Here is a 19,037-nt window from a genome sequence, read left to right as displayed (position 1 = left end):
AGCAGCCTCTACGGAAGCAGAATCGCCAGCACACGTGCAGTCGCCAGTCTCGCGCGAATAAGAAGCTGGTGTTGCCTGACCCGGAAGTGCTTCTGCTTTCTGTGGCGGAGAAAGGAGACCGTGGAGCCCTGGCTTGTGCTGCTGGCGGTTGTGCGCTGGTGTAACTATGCAGCGGTTGCTCTTTCCGCCCTTGAAAACCTTGCTGGGGAGCCAGAGTGTCCGGCTTTTGGTTCCTAAGGCGGCGCCTAGAACACAGGTACCGCACCTCCTCGACTCCGGAAGCGGGGATGGGGTGAAAAGGCCAGAATAAAGATAATAGAGCCCCAAGTCATGTTACTTTAGCTCCTTCCATTTCACTCTGCCATTTTATGTATTCAGAGCACCCGAGTTCGGATCCGGACATGCTGCTTGCTGCTGTGTGTTATCGGCCAACTTACTTAACTTTTCTGTACCACGATGTCTTTGTAAACAATACCTACATCTTAAGCTTGTTGTGAGGATTAAATGGTTTAATTACACATCAAACATTTAGTTCATGGTAACAGCGCAACACTTTTTACATGCACACTTAATTTTTGCCAAAAAAAAAAAACCCAAAACAGTAATCATAACTCCAATCTACACAGAGGGAAATTGAGGCTTAATTCAAATTACTCGTCTAACGGTGTTTAATTAGAAGTAGGAAACTGAACATGGATCTTTTTACTCATAGGGATACAGCCAGAAGAGGGCATGAATTCTCTTAACTGATCATCGTGGGGTAATTATTTTGTGTTAGGAACGGGGGAGAGAAAGATAAATACTGCAAGATTCCTGCCCTGGAGGAAGTCACAGGAAACGGTGTTAGATATAAAGGTAGCAGGAGGGAAAGAGCAAGCCTGACCAGATCCTGCCTTCCAGAGCTCATTGTAATGAAGATATATTAAGATGTTTTAAGGGCTGTGATAGGAGAGTGGATGGGAGTGACCCATTGCAGAAAGTCTGGGAGCACTTCCCAGAGGAAATGACATATAAGCTGAGATCTGCAGTAGTTAAGCAGTCAGAGGACAGGGTGTGTTGCAGAGGAGAAAGAAAATAATCCTTATCTAGGTGTAGAGTGAAGTCAGAGGCAGGGGCATATGCAGAGAACTATTAGAATGAAGCAGAAAAACCAGTGTTCCACTTAAGAGATGATGATTTACCAGGGCTGTAGCTATGGAGATGTATGTGGTCTTACAGCTTACTTTGGCCCAGTCAAATTGGGATTGAGTGTGGCTAGCAGCTGTTCCTCATTTCTTTAGTTATAATCTATCTATCTTGGTCCTTAGTGTGGTTGCAGCTGTGGCATCAGACGCCCTCTGAGGTCAGGGCAGTACAGCACGGTCTCTGAAGTGGCTTTGCAATCTGGAAGGGAAACAGCGTCCCTTCCCTCAAAGGCTGCTGATCGGGTGGTGGGCCGATGGCTCCTGGTCTGCAGTGGAACGGTGGCTGGAGCAGTTATTCTTGGTGGAGTAACTAGGTGAGTAGTTTGCTCATAGTGAGTCAGGTATTTGGGTTTTTAGTAGACACACAGGATGACTGAGGGGAAAGGGACCTTAGGGATCATATAGTCTAGCTCTCTAATTTTACAGATGCAGAAACTGAGGTCTTAAAGAAGGAACATGTCTGATGGTTTTCCCTGCCATAAAACAGGACAGTGTTTTATTCGCAGGAGCCTATCACCAAGACTAATTTAGGTCTTAACTGGTAGGTTTGCATTGTTTGTATATATTTTCCTCTCTTGTCCACATTCAAATTTATCTCAAAATTTTTCATTGTTTGCTTGTGTGAATTAAACCCTTAGGAGTTCCATACATCAGAATTGGTTCATATGCCTTAGTAAGTTCTCTTTAAATCTATGAACAAACTTTGTAGATTTAGACTTTCTGTTCCTGATTTGCAGGGTTTTTTTGTTCTCAAAGAAGCCCACATCATTTGTCCTATGGTTATCTATAGTCTGGATTTTGCTGACTGTTTGTGGTGATGTTTAACATGTCCCTTCATTCCCTATGTGTCCTGTGAATGACTAGTTGCTTGATCAGATTCAGATTGAGGATGAAGGGACAAAATACCAAAATACTTTATAGGCGATTAGAACATTCATGAATAATAAAGCGTTTGTGTAAGTGTATAATAAGTATAATTATTTGCTTATAGATTTATATGCATTTGATGTTTTAGTCCCCTGTGATGATGGTGTTGATGATTTGCTTAAACTGTCCTATAATGATAGCAGGTGAGACTCTCTTAAAAGTGTCTTTTTGATAGTTTTAGTTACCTTTGATAGACTCCTTGCTTTCTGATAAGAGAAAATATTCCAGGCCCATTTTGTATAGTTCTTGCTCCTGGTCTAAAATCAGACATCGAAGAACCCTGCCTGACTCCTTTTGGTAAAAATATTTTCTGGTTTTAATAAAGTGTGTATTCCTCAAATTCTGTCCATATTCCCAGTGCCCTTATATCACAATGCCTGATATGTTAATAAGCTATTATAGGAAACTACAACAAATTTGAATATTATTGTCTTTAAATTCACAGAAGAACCTAGACCTGTATGCCTATAACAAATTTCTTTTTCCTGTGTAAATAATGTTTGTTATGACTGAGGATGTAGCTCAGTGGTAGAGTGTGTGCTCAGCATGTGTGAGACCCTCGGTTCAATATCTGGCACTAAAAGAAAAAGAAAAAAAGTGTGTTGGTTATGCATTTAAGATATATTTCTTTGGTCTGAAGGTTGATTTGGGCTGTCAAGGAAGGCTAGTGAATGAATTAAGGGCGGAGAGTTCAATGAAAAGATTGAGAGAATAAGAGGGTAAAGAAATGGGTACCTGATGGGAGCTGTTTCTTACAAATTCTAAGCAGTAGAAGAGAAAGGTGTCAAAAGAGGAAACAATGAAACTGTGGGTTTACTTTTAGTGGGGTTAATGTTAGATCTGCTTATTGCTATAAACTCTTTATGAATAATCTAGCATCATACCCACACTCAAAATTTTATTTCCTATCCTAAGGCTGACAGAGTCTGGCCTCTCAATGGTAGACTGGCATTTAATAAAGGAGATGAAGCCACCTACAAGCCAAGAGGAATGGGAAACTGAATTCCAAAAATACCAGCAATTTCCAGAATTTAAAATGTAAGTATTAGAATCAGGTAAACATCCCACTAACCCCATTCTTTTTTTTTTTTCCCCCGGTACTGAGGTTTGAACCCAGGGTCACTTAACCACTGAGCCATATCCTTAGTCTTTTTTGTATTTAATTTAGAGACAGGTCTTGCCAAATTTCTTAGAGCCTTGCTAAGTTGCTGAGTCAAGCTTTGAACTTAGGATTCTCCTGCCTCAGACTCCCAAGTCACTGGGATTACAGACATGTGCCACCATGCCTGGCAGCCATTCGGTTTTTTGCTGACTTTAATTCAGTAGATTCCTTGATCTTTGTTTCGGTTACATTTAGTGAGTTACCTAATCTAAACTTTTAAGTCCAAACTTATCCTGAGGTTGCTGATGAGGAAGCAGGCTCAAGTTTGAGAATCTTTCTGCATTCCATAGGTAAATAAAATCGGAGGGATGTTTCCTCTTTCTTCATTTTTGACTTCCCATTTCTCTCAGCTTGAATCACAACATGACGCTGGCAGAATTCAAGTTCATCTGGTACATGGAATACTCACACCGGATGTGGGGTCGCATTGTAGGCCTTGCATACATCTTACCTGCTGCTTACTTTTGGAGAAAGGGCTGGCTTAACCGTGGCATGAAAGGACGTGTTCTTGCTCTCTGTGCCTTAGTCTGCTTTCAGGTAAGATGAATTTAAGATAGGGACATCAGAGAGGCTCCAAGGACCTTCCTAGTTGGTATTATTTTTAAAGAAGTAATCCTTGAAACACCACAACAGTATGGTTAAGAGTATGCATTTTGTATCACAGGCATTAAACCCTGGCCCTGCTACATAGTAGGGCACATTGTCTGACCTTTGTAAGCCTGTCATTTAGGTTTGCATGGATGGTGTACATAAAACACTTAGTTGAGTGTCTAGAATTGGCTCAGTAAATACCTTTTCATGTGCCACAAAAAGTAGAGTTTATTTCCCATTGTGTTTCTCCTACTGAGTTCTCTTCTCTTCCCTTTGTCTTGCTTGCTTGCTGTATTGGAAAGTGGGATCCCCATGTTAGAATGGCTATAGAAGCAAATAGGAAAACATTTTATGGGATGAAGGATCTTAGAATACAGATGTAGCTGCGAGATATTTAAGTATAAATGGTGTTTAAAATCATGTAAGTGGAACTCCTCCTAAGGAAGAGAGTGTTGAAAGATCCCCACAGTTAAGAGGTTAGGTAAAGCCGAGAGCCAAGAAAATGAATTATGAGAGAAGACACTTAGAAGTATTTGGGTAGAAGTATAGAGGTCCTAAGGGATGGTATGAGAGAATCAAAGAAACATCATCAAAATTTGTTCAGGAGAAAGCTATTGGTTAATTTAACTCAGAAGTGGTAAAAATACAATCCAATTACAAGGGATTAAGGAGGTAATAGAAACAGAGGTAGACACTTATAAAAGTTTACTAGTTAACTTTTAAAAGTCAAGTGGAACAAAATGAAAGTAAGTATTTTAGAATTAAATAGACACTAAAAACAGACTCCCGGGGAGGGAGAAATTTAAGATGTTAGGTAGGGTTATGGGAAGAAGAAAGTGGAGGCCGGTGAATCACAGTGTGTGTACCTTCATCTTCTAAATGTCCCACAGATGAAATCAAGGTAATTAGAATAGCCAGGTAGCCTTAAAGGGGAAAGAAATGTCCAAAAACATTTCCTGAAGAGTATTTATTTAAAAGGAGTAGTAGAATCCCCCTTCTTTGATCTGGCTTCTACTGGCTTGAGAGTGTGGGGCTGAAAGGGCTGTGTCTTACCAGATATGATTGAAACTGACAGTTGTTTGGTTAATTGAAAAAAACCAGTTAGATTAGAAAGTTATAAAATATAATGTATACTGTAGATTTAAACGTGTACTTTCATTACCAACTTTTTTTTTTTTTTTTTAAATCAAGTGCCAATGCCTTTTGTCTGGAATTCAATTTCAGAGCTCATAAACTGGGATCTTCATTTCATTTTACTTAGAGTGGGAACTTACATATTTACAAAGCAGTTAGATTTGTGTGACTTACTCCAAAACTTTTATAATTGTCTTATTATCACTTAACTTGACAGTAATTGTTTTTGGCTGTTACCTTTTTTTTCTTCCTTTTTTTTTTTTTTTTGGTGAGGGGGTACCAGGGATTAAACTCAGGGGCACTTGACCACTGAACCACAGCCCCATTTTGTATTTTATTTAGAGAAAGGATCTCATTGAGTTACTTAGTGCCTCGCTTTTGCCGAGGCTGGCTTTGAACTTGCAGTCTGCTTGCCTCAGCCTCCCAAGCCGCTGGGATTATAGGCATATGCCACCGCGCCTGGCTACCTGTTGCCTTTATAAAGTTCTTCCAAGGAATGTAATCTGGTTTTTATGAATCCTTTTTGTTCTGTTTCACTGATTTGTATAATGTTAAACTCCATCAAGTATTTGTAAGGTTTTTCATACAGATAAACTTTTGTGTACTTTGCTAGATTTGGATGATATTTCATGTTTTAAACATGATATTTAATGTTTTAAACATTAAATGATGGTTAAGCACTAATGGTGGTATTTGTGGTCTTGGAATGCTGGGTATGTAGCAAGGTATGGAAAGGAAGGGTCAGGTAGGGAGTTTTTCTGATGCTGCACTTAGTAAAACTGCACAGTTTCAACCTTCTTAGATTTGCCTCTTCTTTTGGGGGTTCTAGGGTCTGTTGGGATGGTACATGGTGAAAAGTGGATTAGAAGAAAAACCGGATTCTCATGATATCCCTCGGGTCAGTCAGTACCGCCTTGCCGCCCACCTAGGATCAGCCCTTGTTCTTTATTGTGCCAGTCTGTGGACCTCACTCTCACTGCTACTCCCTCAGCACAAGGTCAGTATATGGATTATTACCACATCTGCGTGGATGCTGACAGGGTCAGGAAAATGGAAATTTTGGTTCTAATAGGAAATTGTAAATCAAAATTTAGATTCACTTAAAATGACATCCATTAATTTACCAAAAACTAGATTTTTTTTTTGTTTGTTTGTTTTTTGTGATGCCAGGGGTCAAATACCACTGAGCTATGTCTCTGGCCCCATTTATCCATTTTTAAATCTGCAATCCAATAATGTTAAATATATTTATAGTATTGTGCTACCAGTCTCCAGAACTTATTTATACCCCTTAAATAACAACTCCCCTCTTTTACCTCCTTCTAGTTCCTGACAACTATTTTCTGTTGCTATTAATTTGACTGTTCTATATACCTTATATAAGTGGAATAATACATGTCTTTTGTGATTGGCTTATTTCATGTATGACTGTCCTCCATGATATGACGTGTAAGAATTTCCTTTTTAAGGCCTAGTCATATTCTATTGTATACATTGCATTTTGTTTATCTGTCTAAAGACACTTGAGTTGATTCCACTTTTTAACTATTGTAAATAATGCCACTTTGAATGTGGGTATGCAAAAATCTCTTTGAGATCCTGTCAGTTCTTTAGGATGTATATCCAGAAATGGAATTGCTAGATCATATAGGAGCTGAGTAGTGTTTCAACACTGTCTGTTGGAAAGATAAAAGAATGAATTTGGGGGAAGAAAATGAGTACCAACATTAAGATATATCCCAGCCACTTTGACTGTAAGAGCTATAGATGTAGGCAATTTATTTTAGAAGTCTGACTTTCAAAGTCAGGAATTATTCAGATGTGGAATGCCTACTATGACAGTGTTTCAACCATCTGACTCCCCTGTGGGGTTAACTGCCAAGTTAACATCTCCAGTCCTTACCTGGGATCCAGGTCACTAGTTTCAAATACCCATTGGATGATTCTACGTAAGAATCTTATGTCACCTCAAACTTCACTCCAGAAGGGATAGAGCGTGGAAAAGCAAGGGAGGCCAGAACGAGAACTACATCAGAACTTTGGTGGTATACAAGAGCCATATTTTGCGTGTTAAATGGGGACCTATTATTCAAGTCTAACACTATATTAAACCTTAGTGATTTGGGCTAAAAGGGTTTTTCTTTTTACTGATTTTCTTTAGGGAAATTTGTCGCGACACACGACTAAGTCATTCAGGTTCACTCCAGATGAACTGGGCTGGCACAAAATAATCACACCAAGACAGAGAAAATACTTTTTCCTTGAGATTCTTCAGCAACGTCCCCTCTCCTCCACCTCCCACAAGGGAGGCAGACAAAAAAAGAGGAGTAGGACATTCTGAAGCCCCTTTTTATTGAAGGGAAGACACTCTGAGAAAGTTCCACCCCAGTAAAGAGGTCAGGTTTCAGGAGGTTGAGTCTAGCTTGGCGATGTCTTATGGTCAGCAGATTGACTGACATCATGGAAGGCCACACCCATCTCATGTGCTTTGTGGGGATCATAGGCAGAGCAAGCCCAGAGAGGTATCATCAGTCCAGTCCACTCATGTACTCATACTCATAATTCACACACAAACAGCCCATGGCTGGCTCGCTACAGAAATACAAGTTTTTACATTTTATGCTTTGATTTTAAAACAAGGTAGGACTCTTTGGGAGACCCTCATTTATGATAGAGGTCTTCAGATAGCACATTCCTAGAGGATATTTTTTTTTCTAGTATTTAAAAACAGTGATTATTATATTAGGTTTTGAAATCCCAGATTCACCTGGATAAACTGTTCATGAAGAGAAGTTTGAGGTAACATAGGATTCTAAAGTAGAATCATCAGTAGGTATTTGAAACTAGTGACCTGGATCGCAGTTAAGGACTGGAGATGTTAACTTGGCAGTTATCCCCACAGGACAGGGGAGTCAGATGGTTGAAACACTGTCATAGTAGGCATTCCACATCTGAATAATTCCTGACTTAGAAAGTCAGACTTCTAAAACAAATTGCCTACATCTATAACTCTTATTTCCTGATAACCCATTTTTTCTTTTCAGTCCCTATAATCTGGCTTCCACACTCACCATTACACATACACCCACTTAGACATATACCCACACACCATCTACTGAAATTGAACTCTTAAAGGGTACTGATGATTTTCTAACTATCAAGTATTTTTCCCTTTTTATTTCTTTGTATTCCCCTAATTATAGAAATGATTTGAGATGGTGGTCAATTAATTTTATAGTGCTATGCTGGAGAGTTCTATGGGGCTATTTCAATTTTTAGTTAACTAATTTAATTAAAATTAACTTTATTAAAATAAACTTTTCACTTAAACTTTATGTTAAATAAAATTAACTTTATTTAATACTAGTCATGTTTCAAGTCTTCATTAATCACAGATGATAAGACATAGCCATCATCATATAAAGTTCTACTGGACAGTGTTGATATACTGTCCTACCATACCTTACTACTAACATATAATTTTTTATATTCTACATTGTAAAGCACTTGACTTCTTTTTTGTATCTTTATAGTTACCCATTCATAAAGTTCTTTTTTTCCTCCTGTTTTTCTTTTTTTTGTTGTTGTTGTTGTTTTCTTTTTGATTTTTTGGTACTGGGGATTTAACCTACAGGTTTGTACTCCTGAGCTACATCCCCAGCCCTTTTTGTTTTTAGTTTTAAGACAGGGTCTTAAAAGTTGTTGAGGCTGGTCTCAAACTTGTGATGCTTCTCCCTTAGCCTTCTCAGTAACTGGGATTACAGGCATGCACCACTGTGCCTGGCTCATGAATTTCTTAATAAATATTTGTTTATTTGTATCAGGATTTGGCTATAGTAAAACTAAAAAACAAATTTTGACCTTACTATAAACACTGAATGTGAGAACTTCCACTCTAGGCATTTTATATAATTTTGATCCTGACCTTATTTGTAAAATATGAAGTATCACACAAAACATGAAAAGCCATGTCATTTGAACCATGGTAAAGCATTTTCCCCTGATGAATGTAAGTCATTCAGTTCTCAACAGATACCTTCATGCCAAGCACTAGGCTAGGGTTACTCTACTTAGACAGCAGTTCCTGCTCTCACAAAACTTTCAGGATAGCAGGGAAGACACATGGCAAATACATAATTAAAATTAAATATGATGCTTGTCAGAACAGAATATCTGCTTCGAGTATTTAGCCTAGTAGAGGGTCAGAAAAAATCTGACCTTAAATTGTCACTTGGGTTTGACCTTGGAAAGCTTTGCTGTCTTTCATAGTTCCTGCAGTTCAGTTTATCTGAATGATTTTCTTTCTTTAGTTGCCTGAAACCCGCCAGCTCCTGTGGTTGAGACGTTTTGCTCATGGAACAGCAGGTCTCGTGTTCCTTACAGCTCTCTCAGGTAGGATTCTTCTCATCAGAGATGGCCTGTTTTCATTATACTTTCAAGTAGAATCTCTTGTCTGATGCTTTACCCCTTCTTCCTGAATCATCTTACTTTCTTTTCACACGTATCTATCATACCCACCATCTTTATCCTCTATTTTCTGTTCCTTCCTTCCTCCTTTTCAAAAATCCTGCTATCCAGTCAGTTAAATAAAAATATTGTTTATCTGCCTAGATCCAGACTTCCCAGGTTCAAATTCTGGCTTTACCATCTATGACCTTCCTAAACCTGGCAAGCTGTGGAACCTCTCTGGTCTTCAGTGACCTCATCTATAAAATGGAGATGATAGCTCTAATATGAACAATATATTTGAAGTACATACAGTAGAATCTGGCATATAGCAAAGTCTACAGAAGTGTTAGCTGTTAATATTATGGAAGCATCATTGTTGTTATTGTTACAGTACACCAAGATGGCTCAGACAAAAGGCCTGCCCTCCAAGACAGTCAAAGATGGAGAGTGCTCTGGGGCAGAGAAACCAGTACAGTTTTTAATTCTTTAAATCACACCTCCACCTTTACCTCTCTCACTGTAGAACTGTACTATTTTAACAGAGGGATCAGTAGCCATCTATGGTTATGAAAACTTAAATTAATTAATATTAGATAAATTTTAGAATTTAATTCTTTTTTAAAAAATATTTTCTTAGTTGTTGATAGACTATTTATTTATTTATTTATTTGTGATTCAAACCCAGTGCCTCTCACATGCCAGGCAAATGTGCTACTGCTGAGCCCCAGCTCCAGCCCCAGAATTTAATTCTATAGTCACACTAGGCACATTTTGTTGGTTGGTTTATTTTAGAGATGGGGTTTTGGTATGTTGCCACACTGGCCTTGAACTTCAGATCCTCCTGCTTCAGCCTCCCAATAGCTGGAAGTATAGTTGTATGTTACCATACCCAACCATTCACTGGCCATTCTTTGAGTACTCAATAGACATGTGGCTCACATCAATTGCATTGGATATTGTAGAAATAGGATACTTTCCCTTAACAGAAAGTTCTATTGGAAAGCCCTGCTCTAAAATGAAAATAATATTGATTGAATATTTTTTTCCAACATGAGAGAATAAATTTTAACTTTATGAATTGTATTCACAAAAATGAGGACTGTGATCCATATTTCCCTAAATCATCTTTTGATCATGAATAATGGATCAGTCATCCACTAATTCAGATGCCCTCTTTATGTGTTTATCCAAGATTTAGTTTATAAGTTTTGGGGGTTTTCAGATCTCTTATGTTTTTCCAACAAACATTTATCAAGCACTTGGGGAAGACAGATAATGCAGAATAAAAACCATGTGTCAGATAGTCTTCAATGCTGTGAATAAGAAAAAGGCAGAATGAGGAGATATGTGAGGTAGGAAAGCACAATTTTGTATAGGATCATCAGAGGAGATCTCTTTGGTAAGGTGACATTTGAGCAGAGACCTGAGGAAGTTAGGGAGATTATTGGGAAGAACATCTCCAAAAAGATTAGCATACTCAGGTGGGGACAGGGAAGGTATCAGAATCACTAAAGGAATCCTTCCAAGTTGATATGCCTCTCCAGCCAGAACTTGAAGTTCATTTCTGTAGGGGAGACATGCAAGAATCTTGGGGCAGAAGCAGGCAAAGGGTACAGAGCTGCTGTTCAGTTCCTGTGGTGATTATAATATATTCCCTGTTTGAGCCCCTATTATAGGTCTTTCTGTTATTCTACGACTTGACCCTTTATCTGACTCTGGGATAATAGGCTTTTTTCTGTATCAGAATTAATGTTTGGTTTCTTCCTCCTCTCATTTTAATAAATCTCATTTACCTTGGAACACAGGGGCTTTCGTGGCAGGACTAGATGCTGGACTTGTTTATAACTCCTTCCCCAAAATGGGAGAGTCCTGGATCCCGCAGGACCTCTTTACCTTTTCCCCCATCCTGAGGAATGTTTTCGAGAATCCTACCATGGTGCAGTTTGATCACCGGGTTCTGGTAAGTGTAGAGATGGGCTGCAGAGCACAGGGAGCCTTGGGAAGGCTTTGGAATGTCTAGCAGTGACGGCAACAGTCAGAAGACAGGGCAAAAACTGTATTTCCGATTCTTTTTGGAAGAAATTCTGGAACCAGTTTTCTGATTTTTTTATCGTAATTACTCACACCCCTTCCAGGTAAATTCTAGCTTTCCAGATATTGCAAGCTTCTTAAAGTTCAAATATGTTTTTTACCCCCTGGAAAATGATAACCTCCCTCAACCCTGAATATACCTACAGACATTTCAGCAGTCATGAGATTGAGTAGAGAGGGCAGAGACTGTGATTGCTGAGTGCATAGCTGTCAAAGAGTCCCAAAGAGCAGAAGCTTCATCAGCACTTTTTGGCTTAAGTTATGATAGATTTTGAAGGCCTGCCATGGTCCATATTAAGATTGGCGTGGCAGCCTGGGCATGATGACTCGATGCATTAAGGAGACCTGAGAAGCAGTTACTGTGGCATTGATGCAGGCCTGAGTGCCAAGGAACAAAGCTGTATGATGGGAGATGGATTTAAAAAGAATAGTGAATCTGACCTGAGGGAGGTTTTAAAGGAACAGAGTTAAGATTGGCTTTTAGGGATAAAGGTGAAGAAAGATCAAAGGCAATTCCAAAGTTTCTTCTACAGCATGCTTAAAACAGGACCCACAGAAATGGAACCATTGGAGTGAGCATGGAGCTAGAGATAGGAGATATCGTATGATAGAGCCATGTTAATTGTGAGGTGATGGTAGTACATTCAGAAAGAGGTCTAGAGGACTCAGATATCCAAGAACTCTGGGGCTAGAGCATGGTACCTCGTGTGGGTTCAGTCCCCACCTCCACACAATATTTTGGCATAAGTAAAAATCTGGTTGTAATTATCATTTTGGACAGCTCGGAAAAGGAAAAAGGAAAATAGATATAGAAATAGAAACATCTTAGATGTAGGAGGACGACCTTATTCAGTGTTGGACCTTTGTTCTGAAGGGTAGGAATGAAAATGAGACTTTTGATCTTGTTTAGTACCAGCTGGCAATACTACCACCTCTTCTACTCACGGCCCTGGAAAACAATAACCCTCATGTGTTGGGGTCAGCCTACTTTAAATAAATATATAGGATCAGTGATAAGATTAGGAATAGGTTGCAAAGATTATTTAAAAAGTGAGGGCCACACCTGGGGGACAGCCACATGGGAAAGTGCATAAGATCGCTGAGAGTGTGTGTATGAAATGATACACCCAGAAACTTGGGTGTAATCCTAGGTAACACTGACATTTAAGTTGTAAGCAGAAGAGGACCATGGAGGAAACCTGAGGAGGAATGATGGGGGTGGAAGTAGAGTGTGGTTCTCTGTGACTCTCACAGGAAGTATTTCATGGTTGCTTAGTGGTCGAGGAGAGACACATAATGTGAGTGAGATTCTAGCACTTGTGATAAGAGTCTTTCGTCCCCACAGGGAATCACTTCAGTCACTGCCATTACAGCACTCTACTTCCTCTCCCGAAGGATCCCCCTTCCTCAGAGGACCAAGATGGCAGCAGTGACTCTGCTGGCTTTGGCATATATGCAGGTATAAACTACTTTTTGGTCTGGGTATCCTCAAAACAGTTATAAAGGAAGGTGATAGACTAGAAGAAAATATTTTAATATTTCTAGCAGATTTAAAAAGATTAATGATAAGAAAATAAGTACAGGATATCTATACCCTGTTCCCACAAGAGGAATGATGAATGGCTAATAAACATGAAACATTCAGTGATTGGAGAGGAGCAAATTAAAACAATGAGTACTATTTTGTGCCTGTCAATTTAGAAAGAAATGAAGTTTTTTTTGTTGTTTTTTTAAAAGGGAAGATTATCGATTTTTGGCATGGGTGTAGGAAAATGGATACCTTCAAATATTCTTAGTGAGCACCTGAATTTGTAGTTTTTTTTGGTTTTGGTACAGATTGAACGCAGGGGCACTAAACCACTGATCCATAACCTCAGCCCTCTTTTGTATTTTTATTAAGAGACACGGTCTCACTGAGTTGCTTAGGGCCTCCCTAAATTGCTAAGGCTGGCTTTGAACTCGTGATCCTCCTGCCTCAGCCTTCCAGTCCACTGGGATTATAGGTGTGCACCACTGCACCCAGCTTGTACAGTTTTTTCCAGAGGCATCTTGGCAATATCATTTAAAATGTTAGGCATATAATCCTTTGGACCCAAAAACTGACTTCTTTGTGTCTGCCATAGAAAAACCCCATTGCACAAGCGTCTTTGTATAAGGAAGGAAATTCCTTATAGAATTGTAATGATGGAAAAACTGGAAACAATCTGGAAAACCATGGTACCTCAGTACCATGGAATACTATACAGCAGTTTAAAATATCTCGAGACAGATTGTTAAGTGGGAAAAAAGTGACAGAACAACATATTAACAGCACAAAACTGTATCTCTATAAAGGTATAAAAGAAAATACAACTGTGTAGAAACTGGTAACTACTTTTTAGGAACTACAGAGGAGTAGAGGAATAACTAAGGGAAATTCTAGGTTTATTCTCTTTGAATTTCTTTCATTTTTAAGTATGCTTGCTTGTGAAATTTAAAAATATGTATATTTTTTAATGTTGTGATGGGAGAATGTGGAGGTTTATGTATCTAGTTATCCAAGCCCAGTCATTTTCAGTCTTTGTAGTTACTACTTTTCTTGTATTTTTATAACAGGCAGGCTTGGGCATTAGCACTCTGCTGATGTACGTTCCAACTCCTTTGGCTGCCACTCACCAGTCAGGTTCCTTGGCTCTGCTCAGTGGTGCTCTTTGGCTCATGAATGAACTCCGAAGAGTCCCAAAATAATTCTCAGAAGATCAACTTCCTAGGCTTGAAACTACTTGTGAGAGATCATCAGAGAGCACAGAACTTGGCTTTTCTGCAAGGATGATTTTGGATGCCAACTGGTTTCCAAATTGGTCATTTAAAACTCTGCCTGTTTTGAGACAGTCACTGGATCAAAAACGTCGTTAAGTATGATTGCACCAAATGTTCCTTTTTAAATCTTACTTTTCATATTGAAAAGTAGGATAATCGTGTAGAGAGAAATATCTTGCCATTTGTGGCTTCTTAACAGACTATGTTTCAATTTTTCTTGGTTTTGGTAATCTTCTGGTTATAGGTACATGATTTCTGTGTCCTTGTGTTCCTATGTCCTGCCCTCTGGTAGAGGTCAGGCTGGTGGAGATGATAGTCATAGACTCTAAACTCCAGCTAAGGGGTTAAACTGCTGCTGAGTGCTGGCCTATTGCTAACGCCCAGCAAAGAAGCCACATACCTGGATTTTTATGTGAAACTTTAGTTAAGTGTTGAAAAGTCATTTTAGGTTTTCAGAAATGTTTTGCAGGCTTAACAAGTTTGGGATCCATCCATGACCTGAGGTTGCCATTTGCAGTTTCTGAACTAGATGATCTCGGTTCCCTTTCAACTCAAATATTCTATGAGTTTTAATGGGACCTGTATTGTACCATTTTCAAACGTTTTTAGCAGAACAAAGATAGGCAGACTTTTCGATACTCCTAGACCCTTGTGGGCTTAAGCTATTACTTAGACTTGGTCCTGAACTTCTCTTGCATTAGAATCTTTTAAAAACCTCAAAGCCCAAGACTAATCTAAGACCAATTAAATCACATCTTCTGAGAGTTTTTAACTTCCTCAGGTGATTCCAATGTGCATATAAGCTTGGGAACTACTGACTTAGGTCCTCATAGCCTAGGTACCTTAGGAAGTTCTGACTAGCTTATTCCCATTCCTTCTGAATTTCCACCCTGCCCCCATCTCATTTAATCTGCTATGTTGACCCTATTAGTGTGTGGGTGTGTCTTTTTTGGCTACTGGGGATTGAATTTAGGGGCACTTAGCCACATCCCCAGCTCTGTTTGGATCTCACTGAGTTGCTTAGAGCCTCACTTTTGTTGAGGCTGGCCTTGAACTTGAGATCCTCCTGCCTTAGCCTCCTGATCCTTCTAGATAGAATTCTTTAATGGGAACTGCGGTCACTGGCCCAGATTCCCATACAATTTTCTCCTTGTCAGCAAACTCAGCTTGTCCTTAGTTAATAACTGAGACACCAGAAGACAGAATGATCCAACTCAAAAGAACTATATGCTAATCTTTTACAGTTTACTACAAGAAAAGTGACAACCCAGGAGTAGTTCAAATCTCAGATGTTTTACTTCATTTTTCTTTTATTACAGATGATGAGTAAATTTGGAAAAAACATATCTGATATTTAACTATATAACTGCATTGTGCTATTTATAAACAGATTACCTTGTTTTTTGTATTTGTGATTCTCAGTGCCATCAGACAATGAACCGAATATTGAATGAATGAATGAATGAATGAATGCATGAATTAATGGGAAACAAATGATTACTGATTGATGTCCCAAATGCCTCTTTGGAAATAGTCAACACATATGTATAGGATTAAATGAATTTCCCTAAATATTTTAAAGGTCCCAATAATTGTTTTTAAACCTGAAGAAAATTAAAGGACATATGTTCATCAGTCAAACAGAGTATTGTCTCTTTAACCCATATTGACATATGCTGTCCTTTGTGGTAGGGATGATTAGCAGCTGCCTAAAGTGATGTTGGTTGCAAAGAACAATGCTGATAATCATGGTTTTAGGATAACCAGTTTGCCTGCAGCTATCCTGTGGACCTGGGACAAATGATGAATCATTTGGGCATATATAACACATATGCCCGTGTCCCTGCATGGGGTGACTGCATCACCGCTCTAACACACATTGTACATTTTCCTCAACACTGACTGACTTAATGAGAAATTTAAGAATTATTCAGCAAAACTTTCTTAGTTAATGTGAAGCATTAGAAAAACATAGTTTTCACAGCCCCCCAAATCAATGCAATATAAGCAGCCTTTGTTTTATTCATGTGGAATGTCTAATTGTGGATCATAATAAAAAGATGCTTTGGGGCACACTCTACAGAGGCCATTCCTCCAGGTAATTAATGGAGGTAATATAGCATTTACCTCAGAGCTTCAACTAAATGGGAATTGTGCAATGAGAATTTTAAATACAATGAAACAACAGAAATCTAAGTATTTGGGGCCCTGCTGACAGAGAAAGGCTTATGAAACTAATGAGGGGCAGAGTTCATAGGCAGGGCTGCTTAGGAAAGTACCATGACTACCTGAGAGAGTTAACTAGATTTGAATCTGGAATGTCCCTCACAGCCCATGATTAAAGGCTTGGTCCCTACGATGGCACTCCTGGCAAGTGGTAGGCTCTTGGAGAAGTGGGGCCTCATTCAAGGTCCTTATGTCTTTGTGGGTGTGCCCATGAAAGGAACCGTGGGACTTGAGCTCCCTTGACTGCTTGCTGGCAATGAGGTCAGCAGTTCTGTTCTACCACATACTCTTGCCATGATGTGCTCAAAGCAAAAGGGGCTACTCCAACGTGGACTGGAATATCTGAAACTGTGATCCAAAACAACCTCTTTATAAGCTAATTACCTCAGGTATTTACTTATAGTAAAAGCTGATTAACACAAGTGGTGGGGGAAGAATGGTGAGCCACTGGAGGGACTAGTAGTGGCTGCCCTACTTACAAAGGACAGGCTCAGGAGCAGATATGTCTTCAGGTTGCCTGAGGTCACATGTGCATGGCTATAAACATCCTGTGATTGAGAACATTTTTTAGCTTTGGTATTTATGAAAATGGGAAGCAATGATTGATTATATTTTTAAAATGAAAGCCCTTATAGTATGAGCAATAATTCAGTTTTACAGATAAAAGGACCCTCTTATTGCTCAGATTTCTAAGAAGCAAAATGGTCAGCTGGTATATTATGCCTTCTTTGTCCCTTTAATAACAACAGTATCAACAAACTGGGAAATAATGAAATATTAGGGCAAAAGGAAAATGTGTAAAAATGCAAGGACAGTCTGTTAACATATTAGAAGAGGAGAAAGTAGACAAAGCAGGCTTAAGATAAAACTTTAACAAGACACCTGCAAAATAAGGAACCAGAGATTAATGGGATACAAGGTACTACAACTTTTCAATTTAGATCAGATCCAAGTTAAGCGAGACAACAAAGGAGAACATCACCTAAAAAATATATATTTCAGCAAAAATGCTGCTATTCTACATTAATCAGAAGTATCAAAACTTGGTTTTGAGTTTTCATTTTTTTTAATGGTGACTTTTTTTATAACACCCTACAAAATCCTCATAAGTTTGACAGAAGCATATTACCCCAATGGCAAGACTGAAGCTAGCATTTAATGTAAAAGCCTAATTTTGGAGAATTTTTTTAAAAAACTTTGTTGTAGTTGTAGGTGGACAGAATACCATTATTTTATTTGTTCATTTATATGTGGTGCTAAGAATCTAACTCAGTGTCTCACACATGCCAGGCAAGCGCTCTGCCACTGGGCTGTAGCCCCAGCCCTGAAAAACCATTGCTACTTCCTACCCTAATTCTTAATTCCAGCTGAAATGAAGTTGTATCACATACCAGAGCAAAAAGGAAAATTTAGACACTAGTTCTGAACTAGTTTGAAAAGAAGTTTACCAACCAAGAAAAATAATAAAATAAAAACCACCCAGCACTATGTTCTTTGTTCCATAAGGAAGTCTGAAAACTGCCCCAAGAATTACAACCAAGGTCTTAATGAGGTAGATATGGTAGGCATTTATATCTTCATTTGGATTGTAATCATCATATTAATTGCTTGGATGCTGTGGTTAACAAAACTGTGCAAAGTAATCAAATTGTTTAAAAGAAACATCTAAATTTTAAAATATTTAAAGAAAACTAAAAATATATGCAGTGGAAACTTGGCACTATTTCTTTGAAAGTATATTTCTGAGAGTGAGCAAAGAAGTAAAAAATGAGTATCAGAAGCCTTTATAAAGATCTGGCACAGGGGCTGGGGATGTGGCTCAAGTGGTAGCGCGCTCGCCTGGCAAGCATGCGGCCCAGGTTCGATCCTCAGCACCACATACAAAGATGTTGTGTCCGCCGAAAACTAAAAAATAAATATTTTAAAATTCTCTCTCTCTCTCTCCTCTCTCTTAAAAAAAAAAAAAATCTGGCACAGTTAGTTGCAGCCAGCTGTACTAAAATAGGTTCTACTAAAATACATTTGCAGAGGGCTGGGGATGCAGCTTAGTAGTAGAGCACTTGCCTGACACATGCAAGGCATTGTGCAAGGTGCCTAGAACTAGAGCAGCAGTGAGACCGACTGCAGAAAGATTCCATCAGTGAGCATTCTTTTGTACCTGTCAAAATGATTGGCAGGGAAAGAATGGAGAAACTTGGTATCTAAGAGGCTACACACTGTGAATTTACCCATGACTGTTGTGGGCCTCAATTTAAACATCAAAAAACCAAGGGGGGGTGCCCGGAAGACCTCTGAAATCCCAGCTTCATCGTTATCATCTGATGCCTCTGCCATGTTATGATGCAACAAAAAAACAGCAGATGTTGGTACCATGCTCTTGTACTGCCCAGCTTCCAGAACTGTGAGCTAAGTAAATCTCTATTCTTTGTAAATTAAAAAACAAAAACAAAAAACCTTTCATCTGTAATTTATTT

At 38.9% G+C, this 19,037-nt stretch overlaps 1 protein-coding gene across 1 annotated transcript; it reads left to right on the top strand.

The window, feature by feature from the left end:
- The first annotated feature begins 152 nt into the window (after positions 1 to 152).
- On the top strand, positions 153 to 15,978 carry Cox15 (cytochrome c oxidase assembly factor COX15). The gene is made up of 9 exons (XM_026394759.2): positions 153 to 256; positions 1,308 to 1,498; positions 3,027 to 3,149; positions 3,624 to 3,810; positions 5,828 to 5,995; positions 9,309 to 9,390; positions 11,253 to 11,407; positions 12,884 to 12,997; positions 14,134 to 15,978. The coding sequence occupies exons 1-9, from the start codon at positions 167 to 169 to the stop codon at positions 14,263 to 14,265; spliced, it is 1,242 nt and encodes a 413-aa protein (XP_026250544.1). The 5' UTR covers positions 153 to 166; the 3' UTR covers positions 14,266 to 15,978.
- The last annotated feature ends 3,059 nt before the right edge of the window (positions 15,979 to 19,037 follow it).

The sequence above is a fragment of the Urocitellus parryii genome, chromosome 5 (genome assembly GCF_045843805.1).
Source record: "Urocitellus parryii isolate mUroPar1 chromosome 5, mUroPar1.hap1, whole genome shotgun sequence".
NCBI lineage: Eukaryota > Metazoa > Chordata > Mammalia > Rodentia > Sciuridae > Urocitellus > Urocitellus parryii.
This window is presented reverse-complemented; position numbering and strand designations above follow the sequence as displayed.

Coding starts and splice junctions, on each gene's coding strand:
- Cox15 (XM_026394759.2), top strand. CDS start 167: ATGCAGCGGTTGCTCTTTCCGCCCTTGAAAACCTTGCTGGGGAGCCAG. Junction 257..1,307: donor AGGCGGCGCCTAGAACACAG/GTACCGCACCTC, acceptor CTTGGTCCTTAG/TGTGGTTGCAGCTGTGGCAT. Junction 3,150..3,623: donor CAATTTCCAGAATTTAAAAT/GTAAGTATTAGA, acceptor CATTTCTCTCAG/CTTGAATCACAACATGACGC.